Here is a 20543-nt window from a genome sequence, read left to right on the forward strand (position 1 = left end):
TTTCTTCACTGTGTTGTAAATGAACATCATTCATTTTTTTTTTTTTATGTTTGGGTAAAAATGTATTTTCCCTCGCTTTAAGTCTTAGCACTAGTGATATATGCATAAGATTACCTGTCCGCTGCTCTCCGGCCTTAATAGACACCAAATCACTGAGCATCATTCCTGGTAAGGCTGTAAACTCATCAGAGCACAATCCTTGGCTCTTACTTCTCTTCCTTCCTCCATAGCTCCTGTGCCTGGCTGAGTGCCATCAACACACACTGACTGAATTAGGATGTCTGCATCAGCGGTATGAGCAATGTTACAAAACTGCATGTTGCAGCAATTGGACAACTTTATAGACAACAAAACCCATCATTTCCATGTTGCTTTCTTGCTCTTACCAGAAATTGGCTTTCCTAATAAAAATTATCCATAAAATAAAAGTTGGCACATTGAACCCAACTGATATTCTGCACATAATTAGAGGCCTGTTTTAGTGAGACAGTTAGGGAAAGCTCTTGGACCTCCACTTTCAGTCAATATGGTGTAAGAGGAAGCAGCTTTACCTGCACCTAAAACAACTGAAAATGAGACAACATCTATGAAACAATAGCACTGGACATCAGAGGGTGAAGATCAGTGATTCCTGAGAGATGAAAAGCAAAGGAGGTGATCCCCAGTATTGCTCCAGCTTACTGATTGGAGAAAGTTTGCAGGACCTGGTGCAGAAAGGAAAACCGAGGCAAAGCCCAGAAGTCTCCCCGAGTAGAGGAGAAAAAGCTAGGGACTGGTGAAGCCAAGGCGGCTAACTTGGCAGTATACTAGAAACAGGCTACAGACAGAGACATGCAGAGGGTTTACCTCAAGTTTTCAGTTGAGGACTGATCAGCACATGTAGGGAAATTACCTGAGCCCAATCAAACTACCACCCAAATGACTCAGAGCAAACAGTGTCCGGAGATTGCACCAGGTAGAGAGGAGTGCCTATTCCCAACGGTCAGAGAGAAACCTCATAATTCACGGGAATTGGTTAAAGTTCTAACAATTGTCTTGCCTCAGTAGTGAAAAAATATTAGACTAAACACATCTCTGGTCCTGCTCCTGCCTAACAAACCAAAAATGCAAGACCAACAAGGATCAAACTGTTTTTGAGGTAAGCACATCCCAGAACAAAACTCAAGAATATTTATAGGAATACAAAAACATCTAGCATCCAACAAGATCAAATTTACAAGATATGGCATCCAATAAAAAATGATCAGGCATGCAAAGAAGAAAATACAAGCCATAATGAGGAGGGGAAGTAAATCATCTGAAACCGATCCAGAAATGAGACAGATGATAGAACTAGTCAGCTAGAATATTAAAACAGTAATTATGACTATAGTCCATATATTCAAGCAGCTAGAGATTTAACATGTTAAGGCATAAAAGGTATTAAAAATCAGTTGAACAGATTGACACTGCAGACAAAATGATTAGTGAACCTGAAGACAGAGTAACACAACTACTCAAAATCAAACACACTGAAAAAAAAAAAAAAAAAACAACTGAAAGTAAAATCAACAAAGCACCAATAAACTTTGCGAAAATTTCAAGTGTTCCAATTTACATGCAACTGGAATTATCAAAAGAGCAGAGAGGTGAGTACCACAAATTTTTGAAGAAATAAGTACTGAAAATTTTTCTAATTGGAAGAAAACTATAAATCCACAGATTTAAGAATCTAAATCCCAAGCATAAGAAACATGAAAAAAACTATACCAATGTATATCAAAGTCCAACTGCTAAAAGCCAATGATAGAGAATCTTAAAAGCAAAGGAAAAAAGATACTGAGGTACAAAAATAAAGATAACAGAAGATTTATTGTCAGAAGCAATGTAAGGTAGAAGAAAATAGAGCAACATTTTTAAAAAGTAATTAAAGAAAAAAATCTATATCCTTTACTTTGCAAAAAATACTTTTCAAAAATTAAAGTGAAATACATTTTCAGACCAAAAAAAAAAAGAGGAAGAATTTATCATCTAGACTCATACCAGAAGAAATGTTGGAAGAAGGTAAATAATACCACATGGCCATCTTGATCAACATACAGGAACAAAAAGAATCAGAAAAGATAATGACTGGGTAAATATAACCCTTATTTTTGTTATTAATATTCAAATATCTTTAAAAGATTACAGAAAGGCAGATTATGGCAAGTTAAAATGTATACTATAAACCCAAAAGCAACCACTAAAATAAGTTATCGCAAACAAGGCAATGAAGAAGACAAATGTTCTAATAAAGAATACTGAATCCAAAAAAAGGGCAAAAAAAGAAAAACCAGGAAAATAGATGGAACAAATAAAAAATAGAAAGTATGAAGATTTAAACTCAACCAAATACCACATTCAATGGTTCCAGCACTCCAATTAAAAGGTAAATTGTCAGATCAGATCAAAAAGAAGATTCAACAATATGTTGCCTCCAAGAAAACCCATTTTTAATATGAAACCCAATTTATGTTCAAATAAAAGAATGGAAAATATATGCTATATTAAAACTATGTTTTTTTCAGTTTTTTAAAAAAGCTGAAGAGTCTATATTAATATCAGATAAAGTAGATTTGACAAGAAGGTATATTATCAGGCATAAAGAAGGTCATTTCAAAATGATAAAGGGGTCAAGTTATCAGGAGAATATAACCATTGTAAACATTTATGTACCTAATAAAAGACCTTCAAAACACATGAGAGAAAACTAACAGAACTGCAAGAGATAAACAAATCCAAAATTATCATACAAGATTTCTTCACTATTCTATCAGTAATAGAACAAGATGACAGAAAATCACTAAGGATATAGTACAATATAACAATACTACCAATCAAACTGACATTTATAGAACATTTCACACAACATCAGGATACATAATCTTTTCAAATACACATAGAACATCTGCCACAATAGATCTTATTCTGGGCTATAAACAAATATCAATACATTTAAAGGGATTCAAGTTGTACAAAATATGTTCTTTGACCACAATTTTATTAAATTAGAAATCAATAACAGAAAAACAGCTGGAAAAATGACATATTTATAAGCCAAATACTTCAAAATAATCCATGCAATAAAGAAAAAAATCAAAAGAAAAGTTAAGAAGCATTTTGAACTAAGTGAAAATAAAAACACAGCATAAGAAAATTTGTGGGGTGCAGTAAAAGCAATACTTAGAGGAAAATTTATGACACTAAATGCCTATATTAGAAAGACAAAAGAGTCTCACACCAATGACCTCATCTCCTGAGAAAAAGAGGAAATTTCACCCCCAGTAAGCAGAGAAAAGGAAATAGAGTATAAATAAAACATAAAGCAAAAAAACAGTCAAGAAATTAAATGAAATAAAAACTAGTTATTTGAGATCAATAAAATTAATAAGCCTCTAGCTAGATGCATTAGGAAGAAAAAACACAAATTACCAGGACTAAGAACGAAAGAGATGACATCACTACAGATTCTATAGATATTAAAATAATAAAAGACTATTCTGAACAACTATATTCTAATACATTTGACAACTAGATGAAGTAGAAAACTTCCTTGAAAGACAAAAACTACCAAAGCTCACTCAAGAAGAAACATATGATCTGATATGAATTAATATCAGATAAATAGCTATTAATGAAATTGAATTTATAGATTTAAACCTGACCATGACGAAGTTCCAGACTCAGATGGTTTCACTGGTGAATTCTAAGAAAAATTAAAGGACAAATAATACCAATTCTACACAGCTTCTTCTAGAAAGTTGGACAGGAAGGAACACATTTCATCTTATTTTATAAGGCCAGCATTACCCTGGTGCACATTTTGAAAGACAGTTTGGCAATTTCTTAAAAAGCTAAACATGCACCTACAATATGACTCAGCCACCCCACTTTTAGTAACAGTCATGCGACACATAACCATGTTTCAGTCAACAAAGGGCACTATAGTGGCGGTCCTACAGATTATAATGGAGCTCAAAAATTGCTATCGCCTAGTGGCATCATAGGCATAACATTATGGTGCAATTATTTTATTTTTTACAAATTTAGTCTAGCCTAAATGTACAGTGTTTATTAAGTCTACAGTAGTGTACAGTAACATCTTAGGCCTTCACATTCATTCACCACTCACTCACTGACTTACTTAGAGCAACTTCCAATCCTACAAGTTCCATGCATGAGAGGTACCCTATACAAGTACACCATTTTAAAAAAATCTTTTAGACTGTATTATTACTGTACCTTGTCTATATTTAGATATGTTTAGATATACAAGTACTTCTCATTGTGTTACTATGGCCTACAGTATTCAGTGCAGTAACATGCTGTATAGGTTTGCAGCCTAGGAGCAAGACACTATACCACATAGCCTAGATGTGTAGGAGCCAGCTACACCATTTAGGCGTAGGTGAGTACACTCTGATGTTCACACAATGATGAAGTCACCCAACACCACTTTTCTCAGGACATATCCCCAGCAATGCATAACTGTGTTTACCCAAGGGAAAGGAAAGCACATGAACATACGAAGCCTTGTACATAAATATTCTTAGCCAAAAATTGGGAACAACCTAAATGTCTATCAACAAATAGATAAACAAGTTGTGGCTTATCTATACAATGGAATACTACTCAACAATAAAAAAGGAATGGACTACCAAAACATACAACAAAATGAATTAATCTAAAAACAATTATGCTATTTGAAAATAGTCAACTCTCCCCAAAGAGTATATACTGCATGATTATACTTATATAAAATTCTAAAAAAGTTCAAACCAATCTATAATGACAGACCACTGCTTGCTTAGGGACAGGAAAGGGCAACAGTCATTACAAAAAGGAAGGAGAAAGTTCTTGGGGATAATGGACCCATTATCTTGATTGTGGTAACAGTTTCACCCATGTATACTTATGCCAAATGTATGTGTAATTTTTTCCATGTCAATTTTGCAGAAAAAAGCTGTTTAAAAAATACCCTTTGGTAAGTTCAAACAAAATCTTATTTGTGAAAGAAGCAAGTCTTCAATGTTTCCTATTTAAAAAAATAAATGATAATCTCTAGTTAAACATTAACAAGAGCCAAACTAAGTTGGCAAAGTATCTGATATTTGAAATTATCCCTTAATTCATAAGTAGATAATATAACATGAAGACTTAGAGGTCAAAAATAATAATAAAATGGCAATTAAATGATGTTGAATAATGAGATCGTCCTCACAACCTGGCTATGAGACTGAGGATCTAACGATCACAGTGGAGGAGGGAGCTCCGGGTTGCACCCAGCTGTCAAAGACACTTGCTTGCCCTGAAACAAGGAAATTTAAGAACCTTCCTTCGCATCTTCAGGGGCACATCCCAGCTCTCATGATAAAATGAGCAAGCCCAGGGGCAGCTCTAAGAAACAGGCAACTTTTCTCTGTCATCACTCGTACAATCCTGGAGACAGTCACCATAAAGAAAGGATGTGGATTCAGGCTCCTTCTTGCTCTCTCTTCCCCTTCCTGCCGCACACGCTGCTTCAGTGCAGATCCCAGCTGCCTGGCCATGGGAGGGAAAGGCAGGGCCCACGCAGTGTGCTGCAGAGACGGGTCCCATGTGGAGTCTCACATTATCATGCTGGCTCCCGTGTAGAGCATGAAGCTGTGCCTCCAGGCCCTGGCTTCAGCCTCTCCACTGGCCTTGACCTTGGCATACAGCAGTTCTTCCCTGTTCTCTCATTCCCTATTAATTTCCACCCTCTCGTCCAAGATCATGTGAGTCCTCCAGCCCAAAAGAGGTCAGTCCTCTCCTGTCACAGCTCCAAGTCTAACCCTTTTTGGCTCTGCAGTCCAACCATTCTCCTGGAAGCTTCCACAAGCACTGACTGCCACCAGTACCTCCTGTGTGACCTGGTGCCAGGCCTGGATGGCCCGGACTGAAGCCATCCTGCCATCTTTTCTCTTTGCCTCTCTTCTCCAGGCCCACACTCTTCCCTCTGCACACCGCCTCTTCTCTAAATGCTAGATTTGTTCCAGACAGCCTCCCATCTTGTCCAGATCTGCAGGATCATGTTTTGAAGAAAGATGTGGACTCATTCATTTTCTTTATCTCTGTCTTTACCTTCCCTTCTCCAACCCCACACTGGGAAAATTGCAATTTGCCTTATATCGCTAACTCAGTTTCCCAAACCTCTTGCCAGAGGTGCCCCTCCCAACAGTGGAGCCTCTGTGCTCGGCCCCCACGTGAATGGGCTCTCCCTTTTTAGATTTTCTACGAAGGTTCATTTGCTTCCCAGAACTTACTACAGTGGAACTTACTACAATGGAACTTGCTCCATTTACTGATGGTTTGCTTATCTTCTGCTTCTGCCACTGATGTCAGGGACTGGGACCGATTTGATGAGTGCATTCCATAAATATTTGCTGAATGAAAAATAGGAGTAGGTAGGACTTGTGTAGCCTACATACATACACAATTTCCAAATTAGACCCAGAAACTCAGTCTTCTTCTTCCATTAAAACAGTAGAGCTTATTTATTCCTCTTGCTTGGCTTTGAGGGACAGAGTGGGGAAATGGGATAAAAGGGCAGATAGCAGCATACCAAGGAGAAATGACTCAGACACATACACACCTTTTTGCTCTGTGATCTTTGTACAATGTCAGAGCAAAACCATGTGGCCAATGACAACTAGAAACCCTGACATTGATGGTAGTAGGAATGGTGAGAAGCAGTCAGATCCTAAATACACGTGGGAGATAGAATCTCGAGATCTCTTGAGGACCCAGAGTCCTCTGGCAGGGTAGAGCCCAGGTCCTCAAGTGCCCACAGTCACTGCATGAAGCTACCATCAAGAGGACAGACCCTACTGTGAAATCACTCCATCGAGTAATCCAGCGTTTCTCCTCGTGTACTTTGGATGTAGCACAATCAATTAATGAGGACCATATTTTGCCTTACAGGGACTCTAGTTGTTTGTAACAGATTGCTATCAAGAACTGGCAGCAGGCAGGGAAGGAAACCGCCACTGCACAGTCCTAGGAGCACACAGCTTCTCCGCTTGGATGGTGGGGAATCGGCTGCACCAGTACCTTAGTTCCCTGTTGGCAATCACGGGCCAATGCTGTTAACTATGATCTTGAAAGGCCATGTCTTTTATCCCATTCTACATGTAATCTATGATTTTCTCAGATGTTTTGGGTTTTTAAAAAATATATTTTGATGAACCAATTTAAATTTTTTAGCTAGAGCCACATTGAACAGTGGGACTCTGAATTATTACAATTTTTAAGAAAATATTGGGTAGATCATGTGATAAAACACGGCCAGCAAATACTAGGGATCCAGAAAAGCACATAGATTGCATAACTGCAAAAAATGGTGATTCAAAAACCAAACAAGTAGAACCTCAAGGCACCTGGAGATACCAGAGAGGTCAGAGCAAGAAATGGCCAAAGTCAAAGCAGACGAGAATGGGAAGACACAAGCATTCGGATCTGTACCAAACTGACAGCCCACTCAGAACAGGCAATTCAGATGAGGAAGACACAGGTATTGGTGAGCTACACGCAGGGCAGTAGTCAAAAGGCATGCCCGGCAGGTGAAGAGCTGTAGTAACTACAACAGGCAGGAAATGCATGGAGAAACAGACCTTAATGCTGAGGGAGGAATCGCCATACAAATGGTGGATGGAGGTGTTCAAGGGAGCCCAGGAAGTGAGATTCCCTTAAGTGGGAGCTTGAACTGGAAGAAGTTGCCACTAAACACAGGAGGCTCCTACTTTTTCCAGTTTCCCAAAATGTGGCTGGGATCTTTATCCAAGCATTGTCAATCACCACACAAAACTTCCCAACAGCAGACGACAAAATGACAACAGGACTGTCCAAGGTAGCACATGACACAGTCACATTCTAATGACTACTAAGGACATGGTGAAGACAAACGGGGAGGAAGGAGTGCTTCTGAGAGCCTAGAATGGTTGGTCGGAGAAGACAGGCAGCAGGAGGAAATGGGCGATACTCCTAAGTTAATGATTCAGACACATGGATGCCTAAACAAATCTGAATTTCTATTGGTAGAGAAAAAGATTATTCAGTAAATGGTATTGAAACATAGAAAATAATTGAAGTTAGACTTCTGCCTCATACCATTTGCCAAAATAATTTCCAAAAAGATAAGATATTTAAATGTGAAAAACATAGCTATAGAAGTACTAGAAGAAACTCTGGGAGAAAAGTCCTTCCTCAGTAGGAACACAAAAAACCCAGAAGATAAAAAAGATTAATAAATGTAACTCTTGAAATTTTTCTACATGGTAAAAACACCATAAATGAAGTATTAAAAAGACCAATGACTGAGGAAAATAATTGCTACCCCTATCACAGTTTATAAAGAACTCCTACAATTCAATAAGAAAAAAAACCCTCAGTGACCATGAACCAAAAATTCAGAGAAAAGGAAACATAAAAGAGTCCTGGACATATGAAAACATGTTCAATCACATTCAGAATAAGAGGAATACAAATTAAAATATTACTGATGTACAATCTTTCACTACCAGATGAGCAAAGATTGAAAAGTGTAATGACCCTTTGGCAAGGGAATGGAAAAACAAACTCTTACACGCTGCTGTTGAAATCCAAATTGCTATAATCTTTACGAAGAGTACTTTGGTAGGAATCAATCAAAATGTAAAATGTACAACCATTGTAATTGACTAAATTCATTTTTAGGAACTTATCCTATAGATAATCACATGTGTGTAAAATGACACACATACAAGAATTACACTGCAAGCACCATCTGTAATAGCAAAAGACTGGGGCCCATCAGTATGGGATTGGGTAGATAAAGTAGCATCCAGAGAAAGAAGTATGATGCAGGCATTAGAGAGAACACACCAGTTACAAGAACTGCTATGGAAAGAGAAATAAGATGTTTAAGTATGAAAGCAAAATGCGGAATAGTTTGTGTAGTGTGTTATTATTTGTGTCAAATCATATTAAACACTTGTATGCTTATACAAACAAAAAAATGTCTCTGAGGTATGCATAAGAAATTGGTAGGAGTTTTGCTTCTAAGGAGAATAAGTGAGCAGGAGGGAACTCCACTTTCCCTGTATATCCCTTCACACCTTTTAAATTTATACTGGGTACAGGTAAAGCACATATAACAATAAAATAAAATTTAAAGTTGCATTCTCTCTTTTTTTATGATCCAGCAGTACTACTTCTGGGAAAAAAGTATCCAAAAGAACTATCCAAAAGAATTGTAATCAGCATCTCAAAGAGATATCTGCACTCCCATGTTCACTGCAGCATTATTTTAGGGAGCCAAGACATGGAAACAACCCAAATGTCCATCAAGAAATGAACAGATAAAGGAAATGATGTATATACAAACAATGGAATATTGTTCGGCTTTAAAAAAGAAGGAAAACCTACCCATCTGTGATAACATGGATGGACCCAGAAGACACCATGCTAAGTGAAATAAGCCAATCACAGAAGAACAAACACTGCATGCTTTCTCTGATGTGAAGCATCTAAGATAGTCAAAGCTATAGCAGTAGACAATAGAATGATGGTTACCAGGGAGGGTTAATGAAAGGGGGATATGTGGAATTACTGTTCAATGAGTATAAAGTTACAGTTACACAAGGTAAGTTACAGAGATCTGCTACACAACGTACTGCCTGTAATTAACAATAAGGTATTGCATACCTAAAAATTTAGTAAGAAAGTAGATCTTGTGTTAAGTGTTCTTACCAAAATTCATCCCTTATTATCTATTATTCCTCCCTAGGGGTTGAGGAGTGGGTGTCATTACTTGTATCTGGGCTTATGATCCCACAGGAAGTAGAAAAAAACTCTGCTGGGACAACCCTATGAGAAAGACCATTCCCAAACTCTTATAAGGGCTCTTGACATTAATCTGTAAAACAAGCAGGTGACTGTCACCCATAGTGAACAATGGCACTACTACAAGTAGAAAGGAGAACAGAATCCATGCTTAAGGTACATGGCTAAACCCTTTAGGTTTTAGCTCAGCATGTCCATAGGGAAGGTCCTCCCTTTGCCCCTAAAATCTGGGTCTGAGATTCCTCTAACATCCTCCCACTGAGCCCTGACAGTGCAGGACGGGCCTTATTCTCCTGGACTCCCTCGTCCCAGCACAAGGGCTGATCACCTTAAAGCACCGTCAGCCCCAGGCCCTGGACTCACTGTTCTCTTGCATTCAGTCTGTAACTGCCATTTCCGAGAAGGCCCACAAGATGGAGAAGTCACTGCAGGGATGGAAGGAGAACAGGCCTGGCCTTCCCCAATGCCCCAGAGCCATAATTTGCTTGCGGTGTGGTCATTGTTTGCTTATTTACTTGTTTCATTTGAATACTTGAACGTGAACGGTTCAAATGTTCCTATTGTTTTGTTTTCTTTCAAAAAGAAAATATTTAGAAATTCTCTGCTCAAAAGTACATTTTCAAAATGGAAGCATTTTAAAAATCTGCTTTCATTAAACAGTTGCATCTTGTATTCCTGAGGGCCTCTGCAAACAGTTCTGGTTTTCTTGTTTTGTTTTGGCACAACTTAAGTTCCAATTTCATGGAAACTAATGGTACACTCTCTGCTTCTAAGAGAGCCCTATTAAGGAAGCTGCACTAGGAGATGTGGAGATGGATTAGTTTTAATACCCTCAACTTAATTTTGTATATTGTTTCTTCGGCACTTCCTTTCTAGGTCAATTTATCATTCCAAGTTTTACTAACATCTAACACACTAATAGACTTGAGAAAAGAAAAAATGGAAAACTCCAAGCTCACAATGATGCCCGGTTGTGTTTCCAAAGTGGGCTGAGGTGCTTGAAGGGACGTTTTAGTTGGCCTGATTCACCTAGGACTTCAGAGCAGTCAGTCTTGTTTTGAAACCAAGGGACTGGAGCTCCCCAGCATTGCACAGCATCCTGGCACGATGTTTATTAGGCAGGTTCTATGCTTACAGAAGACGTGAGTTCTTATTGCAAAATGCAACTATTACTTACAATAGAGTTCAGTATCTTTCCTAAGAAAAGAGTTTTCCTTTTGGATTTTAATTATATGTGGGTATACAGTACATCTCAACAATAAATCTTACAAATTCTACTGAAGTATATGCCTCAGTGAAAATAATCACGTATCTTAACAGGGCAGAAAATACTTATACATGTTAAATCAGATTATGGGTCATATCTAAAGAATTCAGTTGTCAAAAATTTTAAAAAGTAAACTATATAAAAATGTCTATTATCGCAAGTGCAACTGATATAATATGCTTGGGCAATGGTGCACAAATGTGATTTGGAGTTGGGGGTCTTCTTATTTCTCCCCCCCCCCCCCCACTCACAAAACATAAGCTAGCCAGGGGACAGCAAAGTGGTAATACAGCCAGGCCCAGTGGCTTCCTGGGTCTTAATGAAACTGCACATCTGATATTTACAATGATCCATCATGGTTTTTCAAAGCCACACAAGGTGACAGTGGAAAAGACATGCAGACAAGAAGCGAGTGCTGAACTCTACAAGCTACTTTACTCGCCAGAGGATATGGTAGGTGGTAAAGGTAACCAAGTTCCTATAGCAACAGTCCACTGTAAAAGAGGCAGGAGCTTAGAAGAGAAGCCACTCCTGCCTCTGCTGTTCCCCAGAGATCTGTTCTCAGTGCCGGGCTGTCTAGGGATTTAATCCCAGGGCCCTCGTTAAGCTGAAGGCTGCTGAGTTCCCACCTCCCCAGGGCCTCTGGAACATCTCCCTGGGTGCCTTGCAGGCTCCCCAGACCTTGCAAACCCAGGCTGAACATCTCCACCTCAAATTGGCTTTTCTTCCAGTACCGTCTCAGGTCCTTGTTTCTACTATTCACACACTTGTGCAAGCCCAAACCCTCACTCGTTCCAGGCAGTAGCCAAGTCCAGCCAAACCTGCTAACCTCTCTCTCAAGCCCCATGGACACTAATCTTGTTGGGCATGGTCCTCTCTCTCAGACTCAGATGCAGCTTCCCAACAGCCTGTTTCTGTAGCCTCTCTCTGCTGGCTTATTCTATGCTGCTGCCAACTTAGAATTGGTCACTTTCTGCTTCTAAACCTGAACAGCCCCCAAGGCCTCAGGATAAAGTCCACCCTCCTCCCCAGGGTGTTCAAGGCACTTTGGGATGTAGTCCCACCCTACTGGGTTTACTCCTTCCCTGGGGCATTTCAGCCAGTCCAAGCTGGGAAGGAGAGACAGGCTGGAGTCCTTCAGGAGCCTGGGTCCTGGACCTTCCAGGTCAAACCTGGACCTGGGTTTCCAGAGGTAGGAAAGTAGGCAGAGGCTGGGCCTTGCTCTTCAGAACCTGAGAGGAGCATCCTCAAAGCCAAGGGCCTTGGTAAACCTATGGACTATCTGGGCCTCCTGCCTTTGTAACTTCCCAACTTCATAGAGCTCCAAACTATTCCCAACCAGTGAGTGGCTAGTTCACCTGACCCTTCAACCAGTATTTGCCATGGCAAATACTACCATGGTCAGGCCCCAGAGAGGGGACAAAACAACAAACAGAGCCTGGTTCTAGTCTCTGAGGAGCTGGCAGCCTGGCAGGTATGAGATGTGCAATGTCGTGTCAGTCAGACTCCAATATTCCTCTTTTTGGCCTCAAATCTTACATCACATATGACAAGGGTCATCTCTATGGTGACCTCTCTAGGACTGCAGGAAATCTCGGCTGATCCTAAGAGGAGGTGCTCTAGGGTCAAGGACAGGTGAGAGTGTCTTCAGGGTAATCAAATGGTTACCTTATTACTAAGACCTAACTTAGCCCCAGCGTGGCCAGCCCAGGGCCACCCTGGCCTGTGGAATCAGAGCATTTGATGCCGTGGGAGTTATATAGCATCTCAGAAACAAGCAGTGGCATGTGTCGAGGCAAACAACATCGGATACCTCTTCCTCCCTGGGCTTACGGTCTTGCCTGCCCTACAACCCAACCAAACCTCCAATCCCAGCAGTGCTCAGCAAAACACACTTCAGCATACACTGAAGAGGATAAGAATGTAGAACACAGGTCTAGTTTGTTTTAAATTTGGGATTTGGGGCAAATGACTTCCGTGAATCACTCATGTCTAGATTCATGACATGCCATCATCTTCTGCTGGACACACATGGAGGGCTTCACACAGCACTCGCATGTGGACTTGTTCATTTGCTAATCAAAACCACCCTCTGAGGTAAGGGGTGGCGTAACTGGCATTTTACCCTTAGGGATTGAATACCTTCCAAGTGAGTGAGTTGGAACCCTAACTGGTCTTCTCTAACTCAGCACTCTTGCCATGTAAGGATAACTGCTTCTAATTGTTCTAAAATTACAGGTCTTACCTTTCCCTTGTAAACACATCCTTATACAATCATTCGCTTCTAGGAGTCATAATCAGTTAATTTCTGGTGGTCTGATACTCTTGCCAAGTTAAATTCCTTCCACATACCCATACAATTCTTTTCTCTTCTGGTAGGTCCTGAATTAATTACATAGCACCTTAATGGGCTCACTACCTGCTCATTTACATAGATTTAATCATTCAAAGGTAAAAACGGATGTGTATGAGACAAATCACAGGGCTTACATGAAATCTAGAACAGTTTTTAGGGGATGAATCTAAACACACAAATATTTTAGAAGATATTTTTATATTTTTTATGGAAAGTGTACAAGGGATGAGACCACAATAACAATAAACTATCACATATAATAAAATATATAATTAATAAATAGTATGAAAGAGAAAATATTCTTGCCTTTGGACTATACGCGGTAAAGGAAAAAACTGCACATTATGGATTTTATTTATACTTTTCTATTAACTATTATTAATCAAATTGGTTCCCCTCACTTGAGGGCCATAGCCACCGGCTCACGAACTCACCTTTCCAGCCTGGCCTCTGGTGGGGGTGGGAGAGACGACGTGGGGGTGGTGGGCACACTGGTTCCAGATGGGGGTCTTGAGGAGTGGTAAGAGCTGTTGCCAAAGTTGCTGTATCTAAAAAGTGCAAAGGTTTGGGTCGAGGGGAAAAGGATGGAGACATAAGTGTAAGTCAGTAAATAAATAAGATCTAGCAAACCATCTTAATTTTTGGAAGAAAAACAGGACTGGAAATGCTACCACTGTTAGTGATGATTCTAACCCAAAGAGATGTACTAACTGGGTTGTTCTGATAATTTCTCATTAGAGAAGTTTCTCAAAGTCCAAAATCATTAGGCAACAAGATTTATGACAAAGGGTTTAAACAAAACCCTACCATTTCCTGTCTTTTTAATGTACATTAAAATTAGTTGCTAATATAAATTCATAAAAATCCAAATTATTTTGATTTGAACCATGAAGATTTTTCTTGCTTCTCATGGTGGTATAATCAGTGTTCTTATTCCATCACAGGTCTGCAGGAAATACTATATGATTGGCTAAAGAAACATCTCATTAAAAACTCTACTTTAGGTCTTTCTGAATCAATTTCATTCATTAAACATAATCCCATTGCATGCTCAGTGATCAAAGAGAGACTGTCCCCAGGCCTTTGGGACTGGCCTGTGGCTTAGAGGCGTGTGTATTCATGTTTTCATCCACCATTTCCCCTGAACCAAAATGACAGCCACTAGGGTTTACATAAGCTTTGATTATTTCCCAGGCATCTCTGGCAAATATTGGGATTTGTGAAATTCTAGAATTTTCTTTCTGCTTTTCAGCATGGATGTCCTTTAGCAGTTTGTATTTAGCTATCATCACTCAGAACGTTCCCAGAAAACAAATCACCATTTGAAGCCCTTTCATGGGAACAGACATTCATGATTAGTTACAAATAATGAAATGCAGAGAGCTTTGCCTCTCAACCTACCTAGCCACAGAGCAGGGCCGACTCCATCCCCTAAACTTGTTAGGGACACTGTATTATACGTGTGGGACTCCAAGGGCCACTATGATCTATGTACACAAATAACTTCCTAAACATGGAGAATCCAGTTGAAACTCTAAACAACAGAAATCAGAATCCCTTCTGGAAAGTGATTTGATTGCAAAATGCACGCATCCTTTGACAGAGTAATTTCACTTTGGGAAAGCTAACAAAGAAATAACCTTATGGTTATTTATACACTGAAAACACCTTGCACAAAGATACTCATTGGAATATTATTTAGATCACAGTGAAAAACTGGAAACCACCCAATCAGGTAACAATGCTAAGAAAGTATGATATAGTGTTCAACAACAGAATATTATGCAACCATTAAAAATCATTACTGATTTTGTAAGTGACAATACAGAAACTGTTGACATATAGGCCAAATAAAAACATCAGGATATAATATTATTCATAGCTTGATTATAACTGCAAAAATATTTTCAAAGGTCAAAAACTGTGTGTAGGAAAAAGGTATAAAAATGGGCCATTTTTTAAAAAGTTGGAATACAGAGATGAAATTTCAGTTTTCAATAATAAATTTATTATAGTGGAAAATATTTATATTGCCCAAATCTACCCTGCACTGCTCACTCCGGTCAGCATGGCTGTTGCTCCCCTATTTGTTTATTTGGTTTCACATGTCAGGTTCTAAGTGCCAGGCACTCCGCCAAGTGGACGGAGACTCAGGCCACAGCATTTTATTCCATCGTCCTTCTCTGTTAACACACTGTCTTCGTGGGAGTTGGTTTCAGGGTGCTCATTTTCCCTTCCCTGCAAAAATCTAACACTCTATTTGTCCAACAGGTTAATTGCTTCTCCAAGTGATTGGTTTGATCTTTCAAGAGGGCTCCAAACCACAGGACGCAGCGTAGAAGGCAGAAAAGGATGAAAGGAACATACAAAGAAAGGAAGAAGGGGGGAAGGAGGGAGCACTAATGAGCAAAGAGGAAGAGAAACTAGACAGCAAGTTCTGTGACCAAACTAGACAGCAAGCACCATGACCAAGGAAAGGAAGGCGACCAGGCCCCAGTGCTGCCCCCTCTGTGTGGCTCCGGAACTGCTCCAGCAGCCACCGGGACACTCAGCTTGTCATCCTACCCCAGCAGCTAAACTGACCCCCTTCCCACCACAAGTGGACATCCTGCAGAATGTTTTAACAGGGTCACTTTGCTAAAACCGTGTCTAAATGACGTTATGGAAATAAAGCAAGCATAATGTGTTTTTCCCTCCTTTGGTTTTTCTAATGGCTAAGCAATTAATTCAAATGCCTCATGGTCTGCCCAATTTTGCTTCTCAGTTTCAGCCAAACTAACTGGATCATACAATTCACTATTTTGTGTATATGTCTGGGTGGGTGGGTGGGTGGGTGTGTGTGTGTGTGGAGGGGGAGGGTTCTTTTTAATGACTAACTGGTTGAACTTTATTATAACCCTTGCTATTGTACTCAATTACTGAGTAGTCAAATCTGTGGCCACACAGACCCATGAAAACTACAGCAAACGAACATCAAAAAATTCATTAGGTTCAAACAATATTTATACAGTGTTCAAATTTCTGCCAGATGATTTTGAAAGTTGACGAACTCTGCTCAGTTAAATCAAAGTCAATCTCATTCACAAGTATGTGGCTATTTTTTGAAATTTGTGTGTATATTCAACTGGGTAATTTATGTGTTTCTATTGCTTTCATCTCCCAGGACTATAAAGCAGTAGCAACACTTACAGACCAAGTGGGAGGGACCTGGGGCCCAGAAAAGCCCCATTAGAGGCTGAGACTGTCACCACAATGTCCAGGATCACCACCATAGGCTAACACACTCTGCTGGGAAGATGAGGTTGCCAAGATATTTTTATTCCAGTCAAACGTACAGGTCCTAACTTACACGTAGATATTGTTCTTGGAGGGTATAAGAGTCATGCTGGATTCATTCCATGATAATTGTGTGAAAGAGCACAACAATCCCAGAATTTTAGACCTAGAAGAGAACTTACAGTTTCAAGATATTCAAACACAGCACAAAACTCCTGGAGGGATACAAAGCCATTCCAGAAGAAGAGGAAATGGGTTTTCAGGTCCTCAAGTTCCATATCTGCTCTTGCTTAAAATAGATCTGCCTGTGCTGTTCCAGGGTCTCGCAGTTCCCCTTCCCTGCCTCCCCTTCCACAATTGCCTTCCACTTTTAGAAACAAAAGAAAAACTCTCAAGCAGACTGAATCAGCACAGGGCACTGCCGTGTGCTGTAACACTTCCAGGGTGCCAAGCAAAGGAATCATCTGGGAGAGCATCACTCCTGAGGGAATTCCTTAAGAAATACTGCGGAGGGAAAAGGCATCACTTAATTTATCCAGGGACAGACTAGAAACAAGACCTCATGCTTTATCTTGTCTACCTGCCCACCCACCTGACAATCAGACCCAGAATTAAGGCAGTTGTCAGGGACACATATGAGCTTACTTCAACTGAAACAAAGTCAGATCATTTCTAACAAAAATTACTCCTTATTTGACCGAGGACTGGCTTTGCAAATTAGGCATATGTGGTATTCTCCATAATTAAAACAGTTAAATCTGAAGCCCCAAGGTTTTGACAAAAATATAAAGCACATATACAATAGACAAATTAGATCCTTTACAACTATTTAAACTTACAATAAAAAATTTTAGACAGTCTACTTAAAACTTTGAGGGAAGCTTCAAAATTCTTTTATGCTATATGTAAGCAAAAGTGATTGACAGTCAGAGTTCTAGATTAATCCTTCTATTTATTAGATGACAGGTCTGATGCTAATAAAAAGGACTGGTCATTTCTGTGGTATAAAAGGCTGCCATCCAGGTCTAGATCCTTATTTTAAAACAAGGCACAGTTTCATGCCATACACCCAGGCTGGGCTTCCCCAAACACAGGCTCTGGCAAAAGCACCCTGCTGACAAGCACTTGCCTAAAGAACCCTGGCAAAGGGGTGGCAAGCCTGGTAAGGAGAGAGTGACAGGCTGCCCAAAAGACCTGCAGTAGCACCTAGCACAGGTTAGGACCCTACTCTGGAGCAGGCCGCCGGGGGTTGAAACCACTCCCCCACTTACTAGCTGAGTGACTCTAGCCAAGTTCCTTAGCCTTTCTGTGCCTCAGTTTCCTTGCTGTAAATACAGGTTAGTAATAGAACCTACCTCTTAAGGGTTAAGTGATACTTTAAAGCACTAATTTCATGGACGATATAGGACCTAGCTCATAATAGCTAACATTTATTGAATATTCATTATCATTATTCTAAGACAGGAGTGGCCATCAGAATGACCAACTATCGATTTTGGACAATTGCTTAAAATATAAACCCCGCCCCCCACCCCAAGCCCTAGTCCCTGTTCCCAGCTCCGGCAGAGATCTCCTAATTCAGCCAACAGCGAAGGGCAGTCACACAGACAGGCGGACAGCAACTGTTACACATTCCCTGGGGAGTTCTGAGGGCAGAGGGACTCTGCCTCATCTCCAGCCTTTATAATAATTATTTAAATGTTCATAGTTAAATAATATATGAATGCCCCTTGAAGTGGTTCAAACTGCAATTGTGCACCATCTTATGGGACACTGCAAGAAAGCTTTGGAAAGAAAAATGTATAAATCAGAATACAAAACAGAAAGCTATAGAAAAGGAAAACAAAAGAAGACACCCACCTATTAGAAGAGAAAGACCGGAAGTTGTAGGGCTCAGAGGCAGAATATGTGCTCACAGGGACAGAATCGGGAGAACTGTCAAAGAAAGGACAATGCTACAGGGAAAGGCAGCAAAGCACTTGGCTGCATTCTGCAGGTCCAAGGCGACCTCATGCCAGATGGGTGGGTGCAAGACGCACAGACTTTGACAGACCATATGTTTTTAAAACTCGGCATTTAAAAATCCATTATTAGTTATTATAACAAAAGATCCCCTTTTGGATGACCATTGTCTTCTGCATCTTATCTAAATACTGGTCATTATTTAGTTAGGGGTCAGCAAGTTCGTTTATGCCACGACTACTCCCTGCTCGGAACAAAATCTCCGGGAGCACGGCAGCAGACAAGCCAAAGGATGCGGTTAACAGGCATCTTTCCCTCTTCCCTGGGTTAGCCTCAAACAAGCCTCCACGTGGGCAAATCTACCTGTTTTCCTTCTGGGACTCTGCTTCCTTTTCCTTGCTGGATAAGGGAGAGTCCTCAAAGTCATAGGAGAAGAGGTGGAAGGGGCTGTGGGGCACGTAGGGCAGCTTGTCTATGGTCGGTGACGACTTCAGGGAGGCAGGCGTGGTGGAGGAGGGCCTCCCAGCCCGGGCAGGGGCAGGGGGCAGCAGGAGGCCAGGCCGGGTGGCTTCAGGCGCAGAAGACCCCCTGCACAGAGGGTTCCCCCCTGCACTGCCGGCTGGAAGCGGCTTTCCCTTCGACGTGGCGTTGGAGACAGCTGGGAGGGCAGGACTCTCGGGAGCAGCGTCCTTTCCAGGAGGGCTCTGCTCTGAGGCAGGGCTGGCCTCGCTGTGGGCCCAGCAGGGAGGAGAGGAGAAGGGAATAAAAGATTGGGAGAGAGGGAGCCAAGGTTAGGAAAGAGAGAAAGACATGGAAAGACCCCACTACTGCGCTGCTATGGCCACTTCCTTTGGAGTCCAGCTGTGTTTCTTGAACTGCAGCACGAGAGCCTATCACCAAAAACTGTGGTTTGCTCAAGCAATCCAGGCTTGCCCACTGGGAAGCAAGACTAACAGGGTGCCAGGAAGCACTTCCCAGGCCAAATCTGGCCTCTGGGCACATGGAGGCCTTTGAGAAGGGATTTTCATGGACCCTAAAAGCTCTTCTGCCCCTGCCCACACCGCTAAGTTTTTCCTCGCTGGTTGTGTTGGCACCTGAATGTCCGTAAGTTGAAATTCATTTCTTTGTCTTGGTCAAACAGAGGATCTGTCGTCCTGCTAACAAGCCCTGCCTTGAGGAAGAGGCATCTCAAAAAGCCATATACTTCAGTTATTGCTTTCACAGCCTTTTGTGCAAGCAAATATGGACAAGAGAAAAGGAGAGAAATGCCAGCAAGGAGTGCAAAGGGCCACAGGGAGGGCCCCAGGAAAGGGAGACAAACTTCGCTCCTTTCCTGCTCTCCCCAGAGCTTACCACTAAGCCTCTGTTGTCTGGACTCCTTCAAACTGGCCTGATTCTGCCACAGCTACAGCTTCAAAAACTTGTCATCACCTCACACACAACAGAGACATAAATGGCGACTGGGGGGGGGAGGTGATGGATGTGTTCATTTGGCTGTGGTCATCACTACACAGTGTGTACATGTATCAAATCGTCACATTGTATACCTATACATATATACACACACAATTATATATGTATATACATAATTTTTATTTGTCAATTAAATATTTTTCTATTTTTAATTTATTTTTATTTTTATTTCAAAGTATTATGGGGATAATACTTTGAAATAAAAATATTTTTGGGTACATAGATCACTTTTATAATAAATATTTTTAAATTTAAAATAAAACTTCCATCTTCAGTAGGCTGGATTTAAACACTTAGGTATTTTAATACACACCTTTATAACCTGTGAATCTCTGTGAAATTGTATTTGTC

The 20543-nt window shown here is 40.6% G+C and overlaps 1 protein-coding gene across 6 annotated transcripts in view; it reads right to left on the bottom strand.

Annotated features, from left to right (window-relative positions):
• Positions 1-20543, bottom strand: part of FHOD3 (formin homology 2 domain containing 3) — a 428752-nt gene that overhangs the window by 95003 nt on the left and 313206 nt on the right. For 4 of the 6 annotated variants that reach the window (XM_075993491.1, XM_075993492.1, XM_075993490.1 and 1 more), the window contains exons 12-14: positions 19083-19448; positions 18618-18692; positions 13916-14029 (exon numbers count right to left, since the gene is read on the bottom strand). In XM_075993491.1, the coding sequence (XP_075849606.1) occupies positions 13916-14029; positions 18618-18692; positions 19083-19448 (555 nt within the window). The remainder of the gene's footprint in view (positions 1-13915; positions 14030-18617; positions 18693-19082; positions 19449-20543) is intronic. The other 2 variants (XM_075993495.1, XM_075993494.1) reach the window with 1 other exon arrangement.

The sequence above is a fragment of the Microcebus murinus genome, chromosome 17, assembly GCF_040939455.1.
Source record: "Microcebus murinus isolate Inina chromosome 17, M.murinus_Inina_mat1.0, whole genome shotgun sequence".
In the NCBI taxonomy this organism is placed as follows: Eukaryota; Metazoa; Chordata; class Mammalia; order Primates; family Cheirogaleidae; genus Microcebus; species Microcebus murinus.